Genomic DNA, 18,951 nt, shown 5'->3' with positions numbered 1-18,951 from the left:
AGGTGGTTTCATATGAAATTGATCTGACAATTCCTTTCCTAGAACTTCCAGAGGATAAACATTTAATTTTTTTTTTTTTTTAACAGATAAGTCTTAATGGTTTCTTTTATTTCAGTCAAATGTGGATGCCACAGAAGGTTTTGGGACCCAAAGGAGAGAACAGAGTCATTCTGATTTGGCTACATTTATAAAATGCTCTGGTGGCAGTTGTCACAAACACTGTAAATTTGTAGTGTTCGTCTGTCTGTTCTTTGTAAAAATAAAACTTCATTTTGGTCCCAAGATTCAGAAACAAGGATTCTTATACATTGAGTTTAATGAAAATATTGACCTTTTATTTTTTGAACTTGCTTTTCCTAACTTCCTATTTTTGGCAAAAGGATTTCTTGAACAGCTGTGTTCAAAGAAGAGGTTGCCAAAAGAAAAAGCAGAAGAGGGTAGCAGTTTCCGTGTTACCAGAGGATGCAGCCCAGTGTCACATTCTGTTACTGATGTAAAAGTCATGGAGAGAGGAGATTTCAGAGTATCAGAGAGGTGGAATGTGGTGCACAAACATCAATACCAATAATAGCACCTAGTCTTAGAAAACATAAAATTAGCATCTGTCTGACACTTGTGTTGCATAGACCCTGTACCCGGCTTATGCAGGGCCCAGTGGAAAGGGCTTCAAGACGGTGACTCTATAAATTAGAGGGGGGAACCTGGCAGCTGATGGGCTTTATGCTATTTCATGAGTACAGTGACGTGCATTTTGTTACTTGCATGTGAGCGCCTATAGGGGAAGTCTGTACCCGCCACTTGGCCACATGGACACTCCTTACTAGCCCAGTCGTCACACTTTTAGCCTGATCCCTGGGGGCCTAATTTGAACATGTGCTCCTATTTCAGTGTACTCATACACTAAAGTGGTGTGTGTCCAGGTGTGAAAAGAGACCTATGATGACTGTCTCCTTTGATGCTAGTACTCTGCTAGGTGTCTGCTGCTATAGAAAAACACATGAACTTTCCAGCTTCCTCTCTGTAGAAGCTGAATCCCGTAAAGCGTTATAAGACCATTCTTCTAACCTTAATTCCTTCAAGAGTCAATTAATTGGATCCAGTTTACCTCAGAGGAAGCCTAAGGATTGTGAAGTCTGATATCAGATACAATACTGTTGGAACACCACACACATTGCCCCCTTACCACCACCACCATCCTCCCAAGAACTTGAAAACACACACACACACACACACAAAACCTTCCATCCCCAAACTGACAATATTTCTTTAACTAGGCAAATCCTTCCACCATTAGAAATGGAAAGGTAAATTCTATGAATGAGTTTGTCAACCACCTCTACCAGGTAAAACTGAATGTACCAATCAGTATAAGTGACAAGCAGATCTCTCCATTTTAAGGGACTATTCTACTGAATTCTTGAAGATTTACTACAGAGATAACAAGAACATAAGAGAAAGGCTGTATGGCTAAAGCCAGCTTTTCACATTTATTCTGGAAAGAATGAATACATAGATACTACACAGTAAATTACAGTTGTCATTTGTTTAATGCAGTTTAATTGCAGTTTAGGATTCTAAATAACATTAACCATTTTCTATTTTTTAAAAAGATCAATATCTATTAAAATAATATAGTTAGAAAATATAGTCTCAAAACTCATTAATAGAAATAAGTTAATAGTAAATACCAGTGCGTTTACAACTAACTTATGAATAGCTAAATCACATTGCTATTTCAATATTAAGTATTGATTCAAAATAATTTCTTTTACAGGGAAGAATTGGTTCCCAATATTAGTTGTATATAAACTTGAAAATAATGATCTTATGGGTGAATGTCTGATGATTATATAATCTAAACATACATATATGATGGTTATCTAAGCATATATTATTCATGCTTATTTTTGTTACATAAAGTAAGATTAAACATTCCCAGCAGATTCATATTTAAAGTGCAAAAAAGTCACTATCCTAGATCTATATTGCATTACATTTTGCTTCTATTTGCAAGTTTCAAAGACATGCATATTTTTATATGTGTACATCGTACCCTGTCTTTTGCAAACTAAAGAATCCCTTCCCCATTAATGTATGTGTTAATCAGGTGAATTATCCAGAGAAGGAACTAAGATACCTATATAGCTGAATAATTTGGAATCTATTGTTGAATAAGAAAAGCCTCTATAGGTATATTGTATTTAACACCTCCTGGGTGCTAGATGTGTGCCAAGGAATGGATGATCAGGCCACTGAAAACTTTTGTTGTCAGCATATCAAAATTTCTAGTCATCCAATTGGTGGTGATCATGTGTGCACAAACATACATGGTCTACGTGGGTTATGACCTTTATATAATAATACTTGATCTTTATTAACATCAGAAAAGCAAGAGACTGGACAGTATATTTAGTAAGCCTTCTAAATTAATAATAAAATTTGGTTTAATTGTTCCCATTTGTGTTATATAAAATAAATTAGGTAAACATTGCCAGCAGATTTAATTTCAAATGCAAAAAAAGTTACCATTTAATATTTGATATAACATTGTAGTATGCTTCTACTTGAAAGTTTCAAAGAAGGGCATTCTCATACATGAATGTCCTTTTGAGATACAATTCCCTGAATTTAAAAGCTCAACATAGCCAACCTTTTTTTTATGAATAATCAATCATATTCTAATCAATTAATCTAAAAGTGATAGTCCTATTTGATAGGACCCCAGATGATTTTGTGGGTTGTGAGATTTCAAGAATAATGCTATTAAATTAGTTGCCCTCCAAATTTGTAGCTGTTATCAACAGCATACCCCGTCCTTCATTTAATGATGAACAAATTGTTAATTAAATTACAGGCTGCACACTAAGAGCAATTGCTTTCCCAGGCACTGGAGAAATAACAACAAACAAGCAGACATCTTCCCTGCACTGTTGCAGCTTACAGACTAGTAGTTTGGAGCTCAAGAATCCATGAAGTGTATTTTCTATAACTAAACATCAAAAAAGTTAACGTCGGGGAAGAATAAAAAGGTCATAAATTAATGTTCCTACAAATCTCTATTGAGACACTTCTTTGGGCACATGCCATATGTATATTAGCTTCAAAGGTGTCACTTCTGATTAAGATTTATTCCTAAACACAATAAGAAAATTCTAAGGCACCTCAGGCTCTTAAGTGCAAAAGTTTGAGTTCAAACAAACTATTAGAGTTGATAGTGAACAGGACATTAGTTAAGGAATGATCTAATTGGATCTCTGGTGATAGTCTTAAACTATGACATTACTGACTGAAATATTAAAAAGCTAATATACACCCATTGGAAAAGGAACCTTAAAACTAAAAGACCGAGGTGCACATTCATTTGTGTGTGTGTGTGTGTGTGTGTGTGTGTGTAGATAGATAGATACATAGATAGATAGACACATAGATAGATAGACAGATAGATAGATAGATAGATAGATAGATAGATAGATAGATAGATAGATAGATAGATAGATAGATAGATGATAGACAGACAGGATAGATAGATGGGTTGGTGGGTGGATGGATAGAGATTGAGAGAAAGGATCATTTTATTCCTATTAGTATCTTTGGGTTAAAATGTAAAATGTAGCTTCTGAGAATAATTTTAAAGAAAATAATTCGTCAATATAATTGTATTTTTTAGAATGTAGAAAAGAAAATCTTCTGCAAATGCTGATATAATTTTTTTAAAACCAACCAAATAACTAACTTCTATTTTTGTTGGAGAAGAGAAAGGAATGAAAAATAGGCAAATTTGCAATTTCACAATAGGAAATCTTATCTGCACTCAAGATTCTCCTTGGAAATGGTAAATAAACTCTGATTCAGACTTGTTTTCACCCGTTTTTCTCTCTGCCTTCTGTTGCAAAACCAAACTCTTACTACTTCTTTCTCAAGATTCAATTCTTCAGCCATCCGCATGATCTCTTGAGAGGAAGGTTTATTCTGTTCTCCAAAGTGTCTCTCCAGAGCGTCCTTAGCAGCAATACTAGGATATGGGATTGACAGCAGAGGATGGAGGTAAAGAGAAAAGGTGAGAGTATGTTTTTAGTGATGTTTCTGGCAGATCAAAATTAAGTTAGTTTGAATTCCTTCAATATTAACTTGAAAACAAAACTTAAAGGCTCTGAAAACGCTTTTTTAAAGCTCTTCAACAAAGATAAATGTACCATTTGTTGAACTTTTAGATGTTTGTCATAGTCAGGGTACCATTACCAGAGTCAAGAGAAGAAATAAATACAGGAACCCAAACTTTCTATGTTTATCCCACTCGGTGCCACAAGAGGGCACTGACTTGCTGAGAAGGAAGGGAACACTTCTAAATGTCCCCTAGAAATCATTTAAATTATTTGCAAGAGATTAAATGTTTAGTGAACAACTAACCAACCAAAACAAAACCTATATTTTAACATTTCCTTTGTGAGCCCATGGACATTACAAAAAGATCAAAGAACAATCTTTCTGGTTTAAATCGCAAGGAGTTACCTTGGACTTAAGATGCTGAAATATTGATTAATGGTTTTATTTTTAATCACACAAATACCATATTGTCAGAGCAACACTCATATCTAACTGGACAACAGAAACAGTCACTCTTTTTAGAAGTGATAGTTGAGTTTCTGTTTTATCTAAAACTGTAGAGCAAAAGTGTCCTTGAATCGAACAATACATACTTTCCCATTAAATGTTTAAAATTATTAGCTCTCCACTTCTCACTATTAAGTTACTAAAACATGCTTTTTTTATCCTATATTGTTTTGTCATTCACCTTATATTTATATGTGATATTGTACCTGTATACGCTAAAAGCTCATTCCATTTGGAAAACATCTTTTTCTTCCTCTAGTAACTTTTAATATCTCAGAAGCATACCTTATAGTTGTTCTCCGTTTCCGTTTCCTTTCATTTACTCCCGCTTTTTCATTGTATAAAGCTGTAATGGAGGGAAGGAGGATAATTACAAAAACAAAATAGGGTTAAAAAAAAAAAGCCCTTAGATTTATGTTTCAGGTTTTCTTTATAAAACAATGCAAAATAAAATCACCGTGCATTTTTGTTTTAATTTTTACAATCTATGTCATTTTACATAAGCTCTAGAGAAAAATGTTAATACAGAAATAAATATAACTTTGCAAAGACAATTGTCTATAAATCATATTTCTACCTTTCTTTTGTTGGAACTGTTGCTCTAAATGCTGTCAAACCTTGACGTTAGTATGAGTAGATCATTTTAGCACATTAAATTCTACACCTGAAACTAATATAACATTGAATGTCAACTGGAATTGAAAAATAAAAATTGTGTATCTAGCAATTACTTACGTTATTCACTTGGAAGACTGGTGTGTTCCAAATGCTCTTGTTACACTAGTGTCAGGTTATAAAAATGATTCATGTACAATCACTACACTATAGCACAGAGGCAAAAAAAAAAATCTGGATGTGTTAAAAAATTTCATTTCACCACTTCACACCTATGCCACCCTGTCTCAAATCTACACTTGAATTTGCCTTCATTTCTTTTAGTGTGATGAAACAAGATACTTATTTTTTATCTCAAAGAGAAAAACAAAACCAAACTAAACTTTAGCATGAATCCTACCAGTTGTTTTAGGTTAAAACAGAGACTTCAGAGATGTAGCTTTAGTACCTCCCACTTGCTCAGCTTCCTCCAGCCATTTTGATAATATTGCTTTCAGCTTGCATGCGTTTTTAAAGCTGAGCTGCAGGTTTTCAAATCGGCAGATAGTTGTTTGACTGAATTCAGAGCCATGCACAGCTGCCAGAGCCTCCCCGACATTTGTTTGGGTGTATCCTGTGAAAGGACAATAAAGACCATTAGCTTCAGCTTTCAGGAAGCATTTGTTTTGGTCTGATATCATCACACAAATTGATATTGGACCAAAATGAATGCTTCGTGTCTCTTTCTTTGTCAATTACTAAATACTGCTTTTAAGCATATATTTGTTGGTAAATTAGAATTGTTTAGTAAGGTTCAGTGTAAAATCATCCAGTACTTCAAAAAATATTCCTTCTAGTTGATTGTTTTTTTCTAGATGTCAAAAGAATTCAGATAGGAACATATGTCATTTGTAACATTTAGTCAAATTGGATAGATGTCTCATAAACACTTTATGACACTTAAAAATTCTTGCACTCTTTGTTATTAAATATCTGATGACATATACTAAACAATCTGTAGTAAACATAATGCAAAAAATATGGTGCTATATCATAAATATTTTTATCTCAACTGTAACAGTGAAAAAAATCAACTATATTGTTGAAGGGCACCAAATAAAAAATTATGCTTACTTTCCCTAAAGACATGTTTATTATGAGATTGATCACCCAACATTTTATATATACCTCCAAGCACATTTATTATGTCATTTGGTAATGCTTCTATCTCCAAGCAAAGATCCTCATTTATTGTCCCAAACATTTTTAGTGTACAAGTTGATATAAACCATTAATATCAAATTTGATACATTCACAGCAACGTAAATAGCAAACTGAAAATGAAGGTTATAGAATGCCTAGTGCTGTGTTTCTTACATATAGTAACCGAATATTAATGCAGGGCCTAAGGCTATATACCTACATGCATAAAGCGGTTACATATGCTACCCATTGATAAATACTATTACAAAATTACCTGTGGCTCATTCCACAAATACAGAGGTTTGAACTATCATTTTCAGTCCATTAAAAAAAAAAAATACTGCTTCATGAATTTGAATCATGGTTACTTGTTATAGTTATTTTATGTTAAAAACACTTTTCAATAGAAAGTGAGCAAAGCGTATGAACAGATAATTCATAGAAAAGGAATTACAGATAACTGCCCCATGAAAGAACACTTTTGATCTTCACTCAGAAGAGAAATTTAAAAGGAAATAACGATGAAGTACCATTTTGACCTATTTGATTTGCAAAGATCCAAAAGACTAATTGCATATTTTCCTTCAACAAGTATTTATTTATTCTATGTGCTAGTCACTAACTGCTAAGGATATGCCGTTAAGGAGAAAACAAAAAACAAATAAACAACAAACAAAAATCTCTGCCTTCATGGAGATTACTATATTCTGAAGGGTGGCAAAAGAGACATTCATGATGGCAGGAAAATTTGTTAACAACTTCTATACAGACCAATTTGACAACATCTATCGAAATTACAAATATACTTTTTGATCAAGTAATTTTGTGTTTAATATGTTTTCTACACATATATATGTGCAAAATGACATTTATGAAGTTAATCATTGCAGCATTGTTTTTAACAGCATGAGATTGGAGACCACATAAATTCACCATCAGTAAGGCACTAGTTAAATACATTGTGAAATAGAATATGACAAATCCATTTTTAAAAAGCTCTGTAAAACTAATATGGAAAGCTTTCCAAAATAAATAGTTAAATAAAAAAATTGTATGAAGACATAAATATATGTATTTGCTTATATATGCATAAAATATGAAAGAATACACACACAAAAAGAACATTGACAAATAGGAAAGACAAGCAGAAGGTATACATTTTATTTATATTTTTTATGCCTTTGAATCATATGAATGTATTATCTATTCAAAAGTTCAATTAAAATGTAAAGAAAGCCAGGCACTTCTCAACTAATCTTGATGCAGTTAAGTTGAAAATGAGACCCATTAATTAAAAAATCTATGTATTTAGGCTATTAAGAATTTACGAGGAAATAAAGGTTTTTGTAGGATTTTTCACTGTTGGACTAACTTTTGAACAGAGTAGAAGAGACTGAACAGTAATACAGTAAGCCTTTGCAGACCAACTTGTGTGCCCTGTTGCTCTTAAAAAGTGCATACCTAACTTAATTCTTCTCACTTTAAATTCATTGGCAAACTTTTCAAGCTCTCGAATTTCCGGAGAATCCATGTCTATTGGCTCTTCAACTAATTTACTTTTCCGCCTGAGTTCCTGCTTGAAATCAGCAGCTGTGGGGTCCTCTGCCAGGAGAGGCTGGTGCATGGGAGGGAATCCATGACTCAAGGTATGGTCAGGAAACTTATAAAGACAAGGGGTTAAGCTACCTGTGAACAAAGAAAGAAAGAAAAGGAAAGGCCATTTGTAATTACACGCCCATTTCTATGCAAGCAAGGTTTTTGCCTGTTAGAGCCCATTGTCCTACTACAGACAGTCTCAATTTTGGAAGGTTAACTGACAGTCTTCTGAAGTAGGAGTCAGAGTAGCTTCGTATAGATGTGATTATTTGTTTTCCACCTTCCCCAGAGCAGCAGAAACAAAGATAATGCCAAAGGACAGAAGCAGGGAATTGCAAATAATTAAAATAGAAATAAGCAAATTCAGAAGTGTTAAGTTTTCCATCATTTTTTTTTCCTCTCAAAAGTCACTTATTCCTGGGAATCTGAGGTTCAACTCAAGCCAGAATGAGTATTTTGATCTCTGTTTTCTTAATTCGTTGAACAAATAATCTGTGATGTTTGTTATAATCAAAGCACAGGATTACATGCTATGCTGGCAAGTTTTTTAGCGTCAGAAAATTGACTTTACAATATTTAGAAGCTTGACCTTTTTATCAGTAAATCCTTAACTTCAAGGAGAAAGTCTCATGTTTTTTGTGTTTCCTTTTGTTTTGTTTTGTTTTAATTTAACAAAGGCAAATAAAAAAAAGAAATATGCTTAAACAGATTGGAGGAGTGAATAGATGTGAACAAAAGGTAATTTTTTAAGTTTTATAAAGAATCAGCAAAAAGATTTCTTGAAAAGTATACAGTACAACAAAATTATTTTTGATTATTATACAAGAAACAAAAATAAGTGCAATTCTAGATATGATAGGTAATCACCCATAAATAATGAAGCACTGTGTCGACTAAATGGGTTAAATGATAAATCACAAAATACTAAAGTATCTAAAACTTGTTAAATTGCTTCCAGATTTTATTCTTCATTAGTAGAGAAGAATCTATCTCAGTTGGGGAGCATGGGCAAGCGGATAATATAATCCAAATTCCCACACATTTTATTCTGTTTTCTCCATCACTATAATAGGTTTTAATTGGCAGAGATTTCACTTCAGTTTATATTAAATGACACATATATAATCAAGACATTTTGATATAAATAAAACATTCAGGAATTAATCATGTTTCTTAAGATTATAAATAAATATTTAAAAAATAAATTACTACAGAATATATGCAATAATTATTCTTGGAAACACTGGAAAAGTACATTAAGACTTCATGCTACTTATAATTTCTTCATAAATACATTCACAAGTCAAAGACATGAGTAATAGTGTATTTTGCCAGAATATATAGATCTTACATTAATATATCAATATGTAATGAGCAAAAAATAGTGTAAGTCAGCAAATTCTTGAGAGTATGTAATTATATTTATATGAAAATATGTAATTATAAAGTGTCTATCCGATAGACTATATTGTTTTTCTGAGGCATAGTTAACATGCAAGTGAGAAATTAAACAAAAAGGCATAAAATAAATTGAGTTGCTTCATAGATGTGAAAAATATTTGAAAGAAGCTACTCCTGTCTAACAAGGTCATACTACTTTTACAAACCAAAATTATCCAGTTTTACTTTTTAAAACATCAGTTAATCATCGACTTAATGCTTCAGTGGGTGATATATTGATCAGATCAGGTAAAATTTCAAACAATTGTATCGTTTTTAATTTATTACATAGCTAATTATTGAAAATGTTTATTACTTTTGGGGTACATGTTTAGCTTTCCATTGGTTTTAGATTTCTCCTAGTTGAAGTAAAAGAAAAACTAAAAATATATAAAAAGAAAACTCATCACATTTATTTTAGCATCTACTTAATAGCTGTCTCAAGACTTTTCTTTTGCTTCTGACTTTCAGAGTTGGTATATATGTATACATATGTATATATACATATATATGTGTATATATATATATATAATATTCACTTCTGTCATCATTCAGAAATATAAATATCACTTAATATACTTAATGATGAAATACTCTAAGAATTAGTACAGAGAGCAAAAATCAGGCTGCTGTTTGATTTTGCACATAAATGTATTTTAAGTCACTTTAGATAACTCATTTAACCTATGTCAAATTAATTTTATTTTACATAAGTAATTTGTTGCATATCTTTTACATGAGATGCCATAAGGTCTGAACTTGTTAGCAATCTTGATCATTGTTTTCAATTTTTTCTTGCTGATCATAGTCATGCACTGCTACAAATTTTCTAGGTGACATTTGTTTTGTGTTCATTTCACATTTGTCATTTTCTTATCTTTATATAAACAAACGAGGTAGGAAAGATATATATTTTTTACCCACTATTTAAAATTTAGGAAACTTAAGTAGAAGAAGTGAAATAACTTACCTTAGGTACCACAATGAATTAACTATACAGTTGAAACTAGAACTGAAGTCCACTGGACACTGCAATAAACCACATCAAAATAATCACCTAATTCATTTTCCAGGCAGTGTGTCCTCAGGTAAACCCAATGATTTTCCTTTAAGGACTTCTACAGTTTAAACATATTTGCCTACGTTAAACAAATGCTTTTACACAAAAATATTATAAATATTTATTAAAATATTAGAAGTGTCCAATCTTTGTTTATGGAAAATTTTAAAGGTAGTTTATACATTATAAGTACTTTAGAAAATGGACATTTAGAAAATAAATGTTAACATGAGTCTATAAAAAGAACACAGGAAATACCATGTTCACAGGTTTGACATCCAGAGTCAAAAGAAAAGAAAAAAAAATGTGTGCTACATTTTTATTTTTCAATAAGTGAAAGTGTTCACGATTATCCACAGGGACATCATTTTTCTGGAACTAACCTTAAATAGGAATTCATGACGACAGTTATAAACACAGCCTAACTAACTGCGGTTTCTATCATATGATCCTGTATTTGGGGGAAAGTGGGAGTGAGTGGTATGGTATATATAGCAAGGTATTTTTTAAATCTTTCTAAAGCCTGGTTTATTGAAAAAGGAAAAAGAAGAAGATAAAAGATGCAGTGAGTCACGTGCAGCAGAGTTCTCACAGGCAATTGCCAAATCATTAGTACAGCACAATTGTCTTTAAGCCTAGACAAGCACACACCTAAATAGCTTGGAAGCGTCTGCCCATTCTTTACAGCCCTAAGTATATTTTCACATTGCAGATTAATCCACCACAGCCTTTCTGAATTGCTCTGCATGTATTCCTGGGCAGGAGAACAGAGGGCAAATCTTTTAACGCAGGCAATGAGGATGAAGAGGTCTGACTTGCCTTGCAGGGCACTGGCTCAATGTACCATGGCATGGGGCAAATTGCTCTTTTGCAGCATGTGGCTCTGCCAGATGCTAACTGACAACATTTCTGAGGTTATGGGCTTGAAGCCTTAAAAGAACAAGCAGGGGAAGCAGAGGGACACAGTAAAACACACCACCTTGCTATAAATATGCACAGGAATGCTCATTTAAATATTTCCATTTATTTTTTTCCCCACGCATGACAATGTGAAGCAAGTCATAAATCTGAATTGTGATCTTTTCTCTTCTGGGCATCAGTAAATCCTATCCATGCACAATACAAGTCCTCGGCCTGGTTTTCTAAATTAAGTTTATTTGGAACACAGCCATGCGCATTTGTATACATGTTGCCTATGGCTGATTTCTTGCTAAAATCGCCAAATTGAGTAGTTGAGACAGAGACTAACTAAAAAACTTAAGAAAAATGTATCATATCACTGTTATTAAAAGACCCTTCATGATTTCTGTTGCCTTTTGTATTAGTCTGGGTACAGTGGGTACTTTCAGCAGTAGTAATCTTTTCTCTTATTATGGACTTCTCATTTTTTTTTAATGGACATTCATCGTTTTGGTTAATTCCCGAACCTCATTTATTCTGCTTTCCTCTTTAAATTACTTTTTTCACTTTTTATTATTATTATTAGTTTCAGGTGTATAAAACAATACAATAGTTAGACATTTACACTCCTCACAAAGTGATAACCCCCCTCCCCCAATCTACTACTCCTCTGACGTATATAGCTGTTGCAATTCTACTGACTCTATTCCCTACGCTGCACTCCACATCCTGTGAATATATATATATACACATATATATATATACATATATATACATATACACATACATATATATGTTATATATGTGTAGATATATATATTTTTTTAAATTAATTTTTAAACAAAGACTTTCACACCAGGTCTTGGTTTGGCCATTATGTAATATAACTTTGCTGGTTAAGCATTCATCACCATGTAGCTGATTTTCTCAGTGGACAGCCCACCGAGTTTGTTTCCTAACCTTCACCCAGCTTTAGAAAACGGAGGACAGAAATAATCTCAGTTTTAGGTTTTTTTGTTGTTATTTTCTTTTGTTTTTATCTAGAAAAGATTTTGAATAGCATTTATAATTCCCTGGTTTCTGTTATCTGTACTGTAGACTGTTGAATTATCTAAATTCTCACATGTGAAGGTACAGAAGAAGGAGGTTAGCTGCAAGCGTATCTAAAGAGAAAACCAAAGGAGAAAGACAGGTTGAATTGCTACAAATTAGCCACAACTCAACTCCAGTAGAGTTGTACTACCTACCCATCTTAACTATGAAAAGACTGAAACTCAGAGATGTTAAGTGACGTGAACAGGGTTCATAATTAGTTCACGGTGTGGCTAATTCATTGGTCCTGATTCGTCATTCTCTTTGGTTTGCCCACACCTGGCTCTGAGGCACAGTGGATTAACCCGGTAATTAAAGCCCTTCCTACTAACCGTAACAAAATATTAGCTATAGCTCTTCCCTTCCAGTGGGTTATTAATTTAATGAAATGCTCAAACAAAATATGAGCACCAGAGTATGGGTAATAAGATAACCACATTAAAATAAAGTAATTTCACATCCTTTGAAATACAGTGCTTTCTGGAGCTTCACCTTTATATGGAGTATGTGACAATGAACCTGTCTTTGTTGTTGATGATAAGATGCTTCTGTGGCTTGCATGGAAATGGCTGATTTGATGAACGCCTTGAGAATTCTCAGAAAATTCAAATGCCATAACCAGGTTTCTTTTGTGTATTTTATACCTTTGCTATCTGATTTCTGAATTCCTGTGTTTTATAACTCAATTTGGGTTGCTACTCTGGGGATGAAGGCAGGATAGTTCAGATTCTCTGCGTTTAATCTGCCGTGATGTAAATGCTAATAACTGAATATATGTCAAAATAGTGACATTCTAACAAAGTACAAAGCATATCGCATTTTAATGATATCGCTCTCAAAATACATTCAAATATACGCGCTATGCTTGCCATGGTGAATTTTTCTTTCAGTAACAGACATATTTAATTTTGTTTTAAAACTACAGTGATACCTCCAAATCTTAGGCTAACCATTTTGTTTTTGATGTCGCTACCCCAGGCTTTGAGTCATTTAAAGGTCTTTTCCAGGGGCCTCTCTGGGTTTGCTGAGTGCCCGCCCAGGGGACTAGTACCAGCACAACCTGAGCTGCCCGTGGCCTACAGTGTGAACCTGAAGTGCTGTCTGGAGACTGTAAGGACGTTGGAATTCTCAGGGCAGCTGTGAACTCACTAGGCCCCTCAGGCTCTGGTGGGGAGGGAGCTGCTAGCAAAAACCGTTTTGGTCCATGGCTGATTTTAATTTTGTGCAAACCTCAACCCATTGCTGCCTCTTGCTGGGTTTTGAGGGAACGTAAAGTTGCACCTGGGTTCATGGAAATGACTGTGAGTGAACAGCAAGGCCTCTCCTCCAAGAGAGAGCAGCACACGACCGTGTACTTGTCATTTTCTGTCTTCATAGTCAAAACGTGGTGGAGGTCATGGAAAGCATTCTGCCTGCACCTCTACTGACTAAATGTGTGTTGTTTCACCATTTCATAATGAAAGTACTTCCTCATCAACAAGGGCTGTTGTCATTAAGAATGAATACGGATTAGGAAGTGTATGAGTCATAACCAGTCAGTTTTCAACGGGGAAGACAAAAATATGGCTTTCCTTATTTCTTAATTATTAAAAAGAGACATTAGGTTTCACAGGTAATCATTAAGAACGCCAGTTCATTTTACCACGAAGTTGATGATACTAGCTTATTCAAAATGCAGCTGAACAGAAAGGAAGAGAAGCTATTTTGTTCTGGAATCTTTCATTTTAAAGTTTCAATGTTTCATTTAGTTTTAAACTGAGAAATTTTGAGAAATTAAAGGTGGGTGAATTAAATTCTTTGTTTAATTTTGTTTCAAATTTATAGGCATAAATCCATGTTTGATTTTTTCATTATTCTGGATGATAACAAAACATAAGAAAAAATTTTCCTAATATTATTCCTTTATCCAAAGTTTCTTTCTCAGTATTACACAAGTGTGCACGTGTGTGCACACTCACACACACACAGACACACACACACTCATAGTAGTTTGTCACCCATAATATTTCTCTCCCTGCTGCAGTAATAAATATAGAGATCAAATAATATCTAAACAATAATCTGTGCACAACAAAATTGTGCACTTTATTAAATGATGAAAATACTTTCTCTGGATACATCCTAAAATTAAGTCATGAGTTTTCTGATGAGTGGATTCCTTGAGTCAGATTTCCCTCTTCCTTAAGCAATGTGCTACAATGCCTCACACAGACATAAATACGTAGTCTTCATCTAGTGATGTTTTATTTATCCAGAAGAGAAATATATGTAACTTCAACTATTCCTGTCTCATTTAAGACTCAGAAGGAACTCAGAATTGCTAAAGCCTCCAATAGCAAATGCTGCAAACTCCTCTTAGCCTTCAACATCTTATTTATCTTTATGGACCAAACATCCAGAAGAAATATTGCAATGAGGAGAATCAATCTGTGCCGTCTACTTTGGTAGCCACATGAGGTTATTGAACACTTGAAATGTGGCAAGTGCAATTGAGCAACTAAATCTTAAATCTGACTTCATTTTTTGTTAATTTACATTTAGATTTAAATAGCCACATGAGGCTAATGGCTACCATATTGTTACTGGAGCAAGCCCACAAATAGCATCAACAAGTGACAATCAGCAGTTCGACAGTAGTGAATTAGAATAAAAATCATACAAAGCAAATATGAGTTAAGAAGCACAGCAGCAAAGCGCTGTGTAGAATAAGGGCAATTAGGTATAACCATTATGGTATCTGAATGCACTACATATCAGGGAATATTTTAATAAGTGGTGGTTTTACCAGCAATTTTCAAGGTTAAGAGATCAGAATTTGATGATACACTCTATTTAAAATTCCCTCAGACCCAGGAAAACTATCTAAATGTCCCCAAACTCAATCTCATATGTAAAGATAATTTTTCTTACCTGCCATCACTCCATAGGTTGATGGCTGGTTTCCGTAATGACAGGAAGGAACGGAATAATGAAGTCCCGTTGCTGTGTTTCCCAACGTTGTCATCGAGAAATATGTATGCAAACATTTAGAAGTTTGGATCAAAGACAAAATAGACGGGACTGGTAAGAAAATGTATGAGGATTCAAGACACATTCGTTTCATTTCAAAAATACACATTTACGGATTCTTAAATTGTTATGCTAATTGTTCATTCTCATTTGGAGAAAAGTTATCTGATAAATAGGTTAAAACTAGGAGTTTAAGTTTGCCTCAAGTAAGGAGATTAGTCATCATCAAAGCAGACTATAGCTTTCATTGATTATCCTATGCTCTGTGAGGGGATGATGGACCAATTTGGACCTTGGTTAACTGAGAGTTGCAGAATTCTTGTAGGTTCCATCCAATATAGACAGTGCAATAAACTGACTAGAGGAATAGTCTCTTAAAATTATTTTACAACATGGTATTATAAGGTGGTCTTTCTCTGGAAGAATGAATAGAGAAATTGACTCTTGAACAGTCTTGTGCTTATTCTAACAAATGTCTTCCATCAAAGAGGAAATGGCAAAGCAACTAACCTCCTATTGAATGCAATCATAATAATCTCACTAAATTTAGAGGTTTATGAAAAACCTGTGACAGTGTGTGACATGTTTATGTTGATTTTGAAACCTTGAGGTTGTAGGTTTCCTTCATGCACACAATCAACTTAACAATTCTAATGATAAAGCTGGTCAAAAAATGAGTTCATTGTTTTTTGAGTGATGAGATTGCTATAAAGGTTGTGCCTAGTATATAAACATAAAATTGTTTGTAAATGATTATATACCTTGTGGAATCAATGTATATTTTAAAAGTAAATTTGAATTATATATATATTTAAATCAAGCTTTAAACGAGATGACTAAAATAATGGACTTATGACAATAAAATCATTAGCCAATGTTTTGTTAAATAGTTTATTTCCTTATTTTCCTTTATATCCTGAATATAGTATTTGGACTTTCATAAACAATATAATCACATCTTCTTGAATAAATATTAGAGATACTACAAGGTGTACAATTTGGATCCTTTGAAAATACTGAGATGTAATTTAGTGATTAACATAAGGTCTCTTCAGAAAATAAAATATTTTTCTGTTACTATAGAACAATATTTAATGTTTTAAAATATCTGCATAAATTTTTATTTTACAAGTGACATGTAGAAAGAACTGAAATCATTTTACAGAATGATTATACATAAAAAACCTTGCTATGAATTCCAAAATTAAACAAATAAACTTGAAACATATTAAATACCCAAGTGCTCTTCTCATTATAACCATTATTTCTAATTCCTTATTTAGATAATGAGAAGTATATGATTATAATTTGATGGAAAAAAAACATGAAATCAATGCTATTATGTAAAATACATTTAGGTCATTTTTATGCATTGTAATTTTTTTTACTTCATAAAGTTTAAATACTTTTTGTTTCTCTAATTTTGAGAAGTTGAATAAATGATAGGCTAATTTACTAAATGTATGTTTTTGTTTTTTTTTAAATACATTTTTTAAAAATAAATAAATCAGGTTTTAAGCCAAAACATGCTAAATCATTAGCTCAGTTCTAAATTTTGTTTTCATTCTGGCCAAATAATGCTCACACAGTAGATTAACAAGCAATGTATTATTCTCCTCATCCTCTATTGAAAGAAAGATCTATTATTGAAACTATACAATTAAGCTATGTGGTAATAGTTTAAATTTTTATAACACATATTTTTGGTTAAAATACTTTATTATAATTTCTAAAAATATGTTTGAGTGTACTTCCATTATTACCTTTTCAATTAAATTATACAAATCTTAGGTAGATGAAAAATTTTTCAATGATTTTTAAAATACAGCTATGTAATCTCTATAGTCTTTAAAATTCAGCTGAAGATTAATGCCAAACTTACATATGTATTTGGAAACTGTCTAATTATAATAAGAGATAAAGCTTAAACCCTTTAAATCAGAATATAAATTTATCAACTCAAATTTTGATTTCTAAATGTGTAAAATTTATTCATACTTATATTGCTTTCAAAACAAGTGGAAAATGAATAATATATTGCTATTTAATGGAAGAAATGTACTCAGTTCAAGACTATCTAATAATAATTTTACTTTAAAACACTTTCACTTGTTACTGCATCAAGAATGGATTATGCATTAGCAAACCATACTCAGATAGTTGTGTTTAAGATAATATATTTGAATTCTCAAGTTTAATTTTCATTTAAGAAAGTTATGTAAGAAAATATTAAAACTTGGTTAGAGGTTGAAAGGCTCTTCAGAACTCAATCTTGATAAAAATTTAAATCTGTTCCTGGGCTCTAAATGTTAATATCGCATCTAACTTTGTTTTTGAGTTTGAATTATACGAAAAAAGGTAAGGTTATTACAATTATTTAATTATCTTGTTCTTTGAAATCCACTGTTGTTGGTATTGGGAATTATTTAGTTGTGTTTACTAGGAGGTATGTGGCTGTTTTTAGGATGGTAACAAATGTAATCTAAAATCCAAATCAATCTTTAAGTTAAAGAAGTAACACTTTTAAAACACTAAATTCTTTTAGTCTATTTCTCTAGTTTTGCTCTTTACCATAAACTTTCCATTAAAATAGTTTTGGATTAAAGGTAGCCAAACTCAATGTTTACTTATGTAAAGAACAGATCTTTATCATCAAACCAACAATAAATTATTGCACTTATTAATATTATTTTAAAAAATTTCTTAGACATTTGGCTTCTTTAATATCCTTAATATTTAACTTAAGACATATTAAACCAAAGGGAAAAATCAAAGAAGCAAACACATTCTAAACTAACAAGATTCAAAGCATCCATTCTAAAATCTTTAGGCCCAGCCACCTGTAGGTTGTAACTGGAGTCAGTACCTGTAGACATCACATTGGTGGCATGGTTGGAGACTGGTAGGCACTCGGCAGCGCTGTGATGCATTATCAGAGGCAGAGTGGCAGAAGACTCAGAATTCAGAGGTATAAAAGTTTCAGCCGAAGTAAATGGTTGGCAACTCATTCCCACAAGAGAGTAGAAAAATGAGGAGAACTGCTACTCCCCAAATCAGAGTTTTATTATATTACCGTCTCAAAGGGCTGTTTCAAATCTCACTACCTGCATATATACATCAGGAAGGCTCTGAAGCACCAAGAGGGCGCGTGCTGGTATTTATACTGCAGGGAAATCCCTTTATACATGTTAATCATCGTTTCCCAGGGGTATTGCTTTATCAATCTGAACTGTCTTCCTTCTAACTCAAACATAATCCATGCCCAAAAGGAAAGCTGGTCCTGGGGTATGGACTAAGGCGAAGGGAGAAATCTGAAACTTGCTTTGACAACTTCAGTAATTCAGACCTTTTAGAAAGGCATCAAGAACTTAAAAAAAGAAAAGTCCCTCAAAGAAATAATGCTACAGTCAAGTTGAAAAATAGTAGGTGTCTTTTTGTTACTAACA

At 32.9% G+C, this 18,951-nt stretch overlaps 1 protein-coding gene across 1 annotated transcript; it reads right to left on the bottom strand.

Annotated features, from left to right (window-relative positions):
* Window positions 1-1,468: 1,468 nt before the first annotated feature.
* Window positions 1,469-18,608, bottom strand: POU1F1 (POU class 1 homeobox 1). The gene is made up of 6 exons (XM_019745426.3): window positions 18,372-18,608; window positions 15,407-15,478; window positions 7,870-8,094; window positions 5,675-5,839; window positions 4,897-4,957; window positions 1,469-4,012 (listed from the first exon to the last, which is right to left on the bottom strand). Exons 1-6 carry the CDS (start codon window positions 18,511-18,513, stop codon window positions 3,802-3,804), a joined length of 876 nt encoding a protein of 291 aa, XP_019600985.1. The 5' UTR covers window positions 18,514-18,608; the 3' UTR covers window positions 1,469-3,801.
* Window positions 18,609-18,951: the final 343 nt, after the last annotated feature.

The sequence above is a fragment of the Rhinolophus sinicus genome, chromosome 17 (genome assembly GCF_057876585.1).
Source record: "Rhinolophus sinicus isolate RSI-liver-muscle chromosome 17, RSI-T2T, whole genome shotgun sequence".
Lineage (NCBI taxonomy): Eukaryota > Metazoa > Chordata > Mammalia > Chiroptera > Rhinolophidae > Rhinolophus > Rhinolophus sinicus.
Note: the sequence above shows the minus strand (reverse complement) of the source record. Positions and strands in the feature narration are given on the sequence as shown.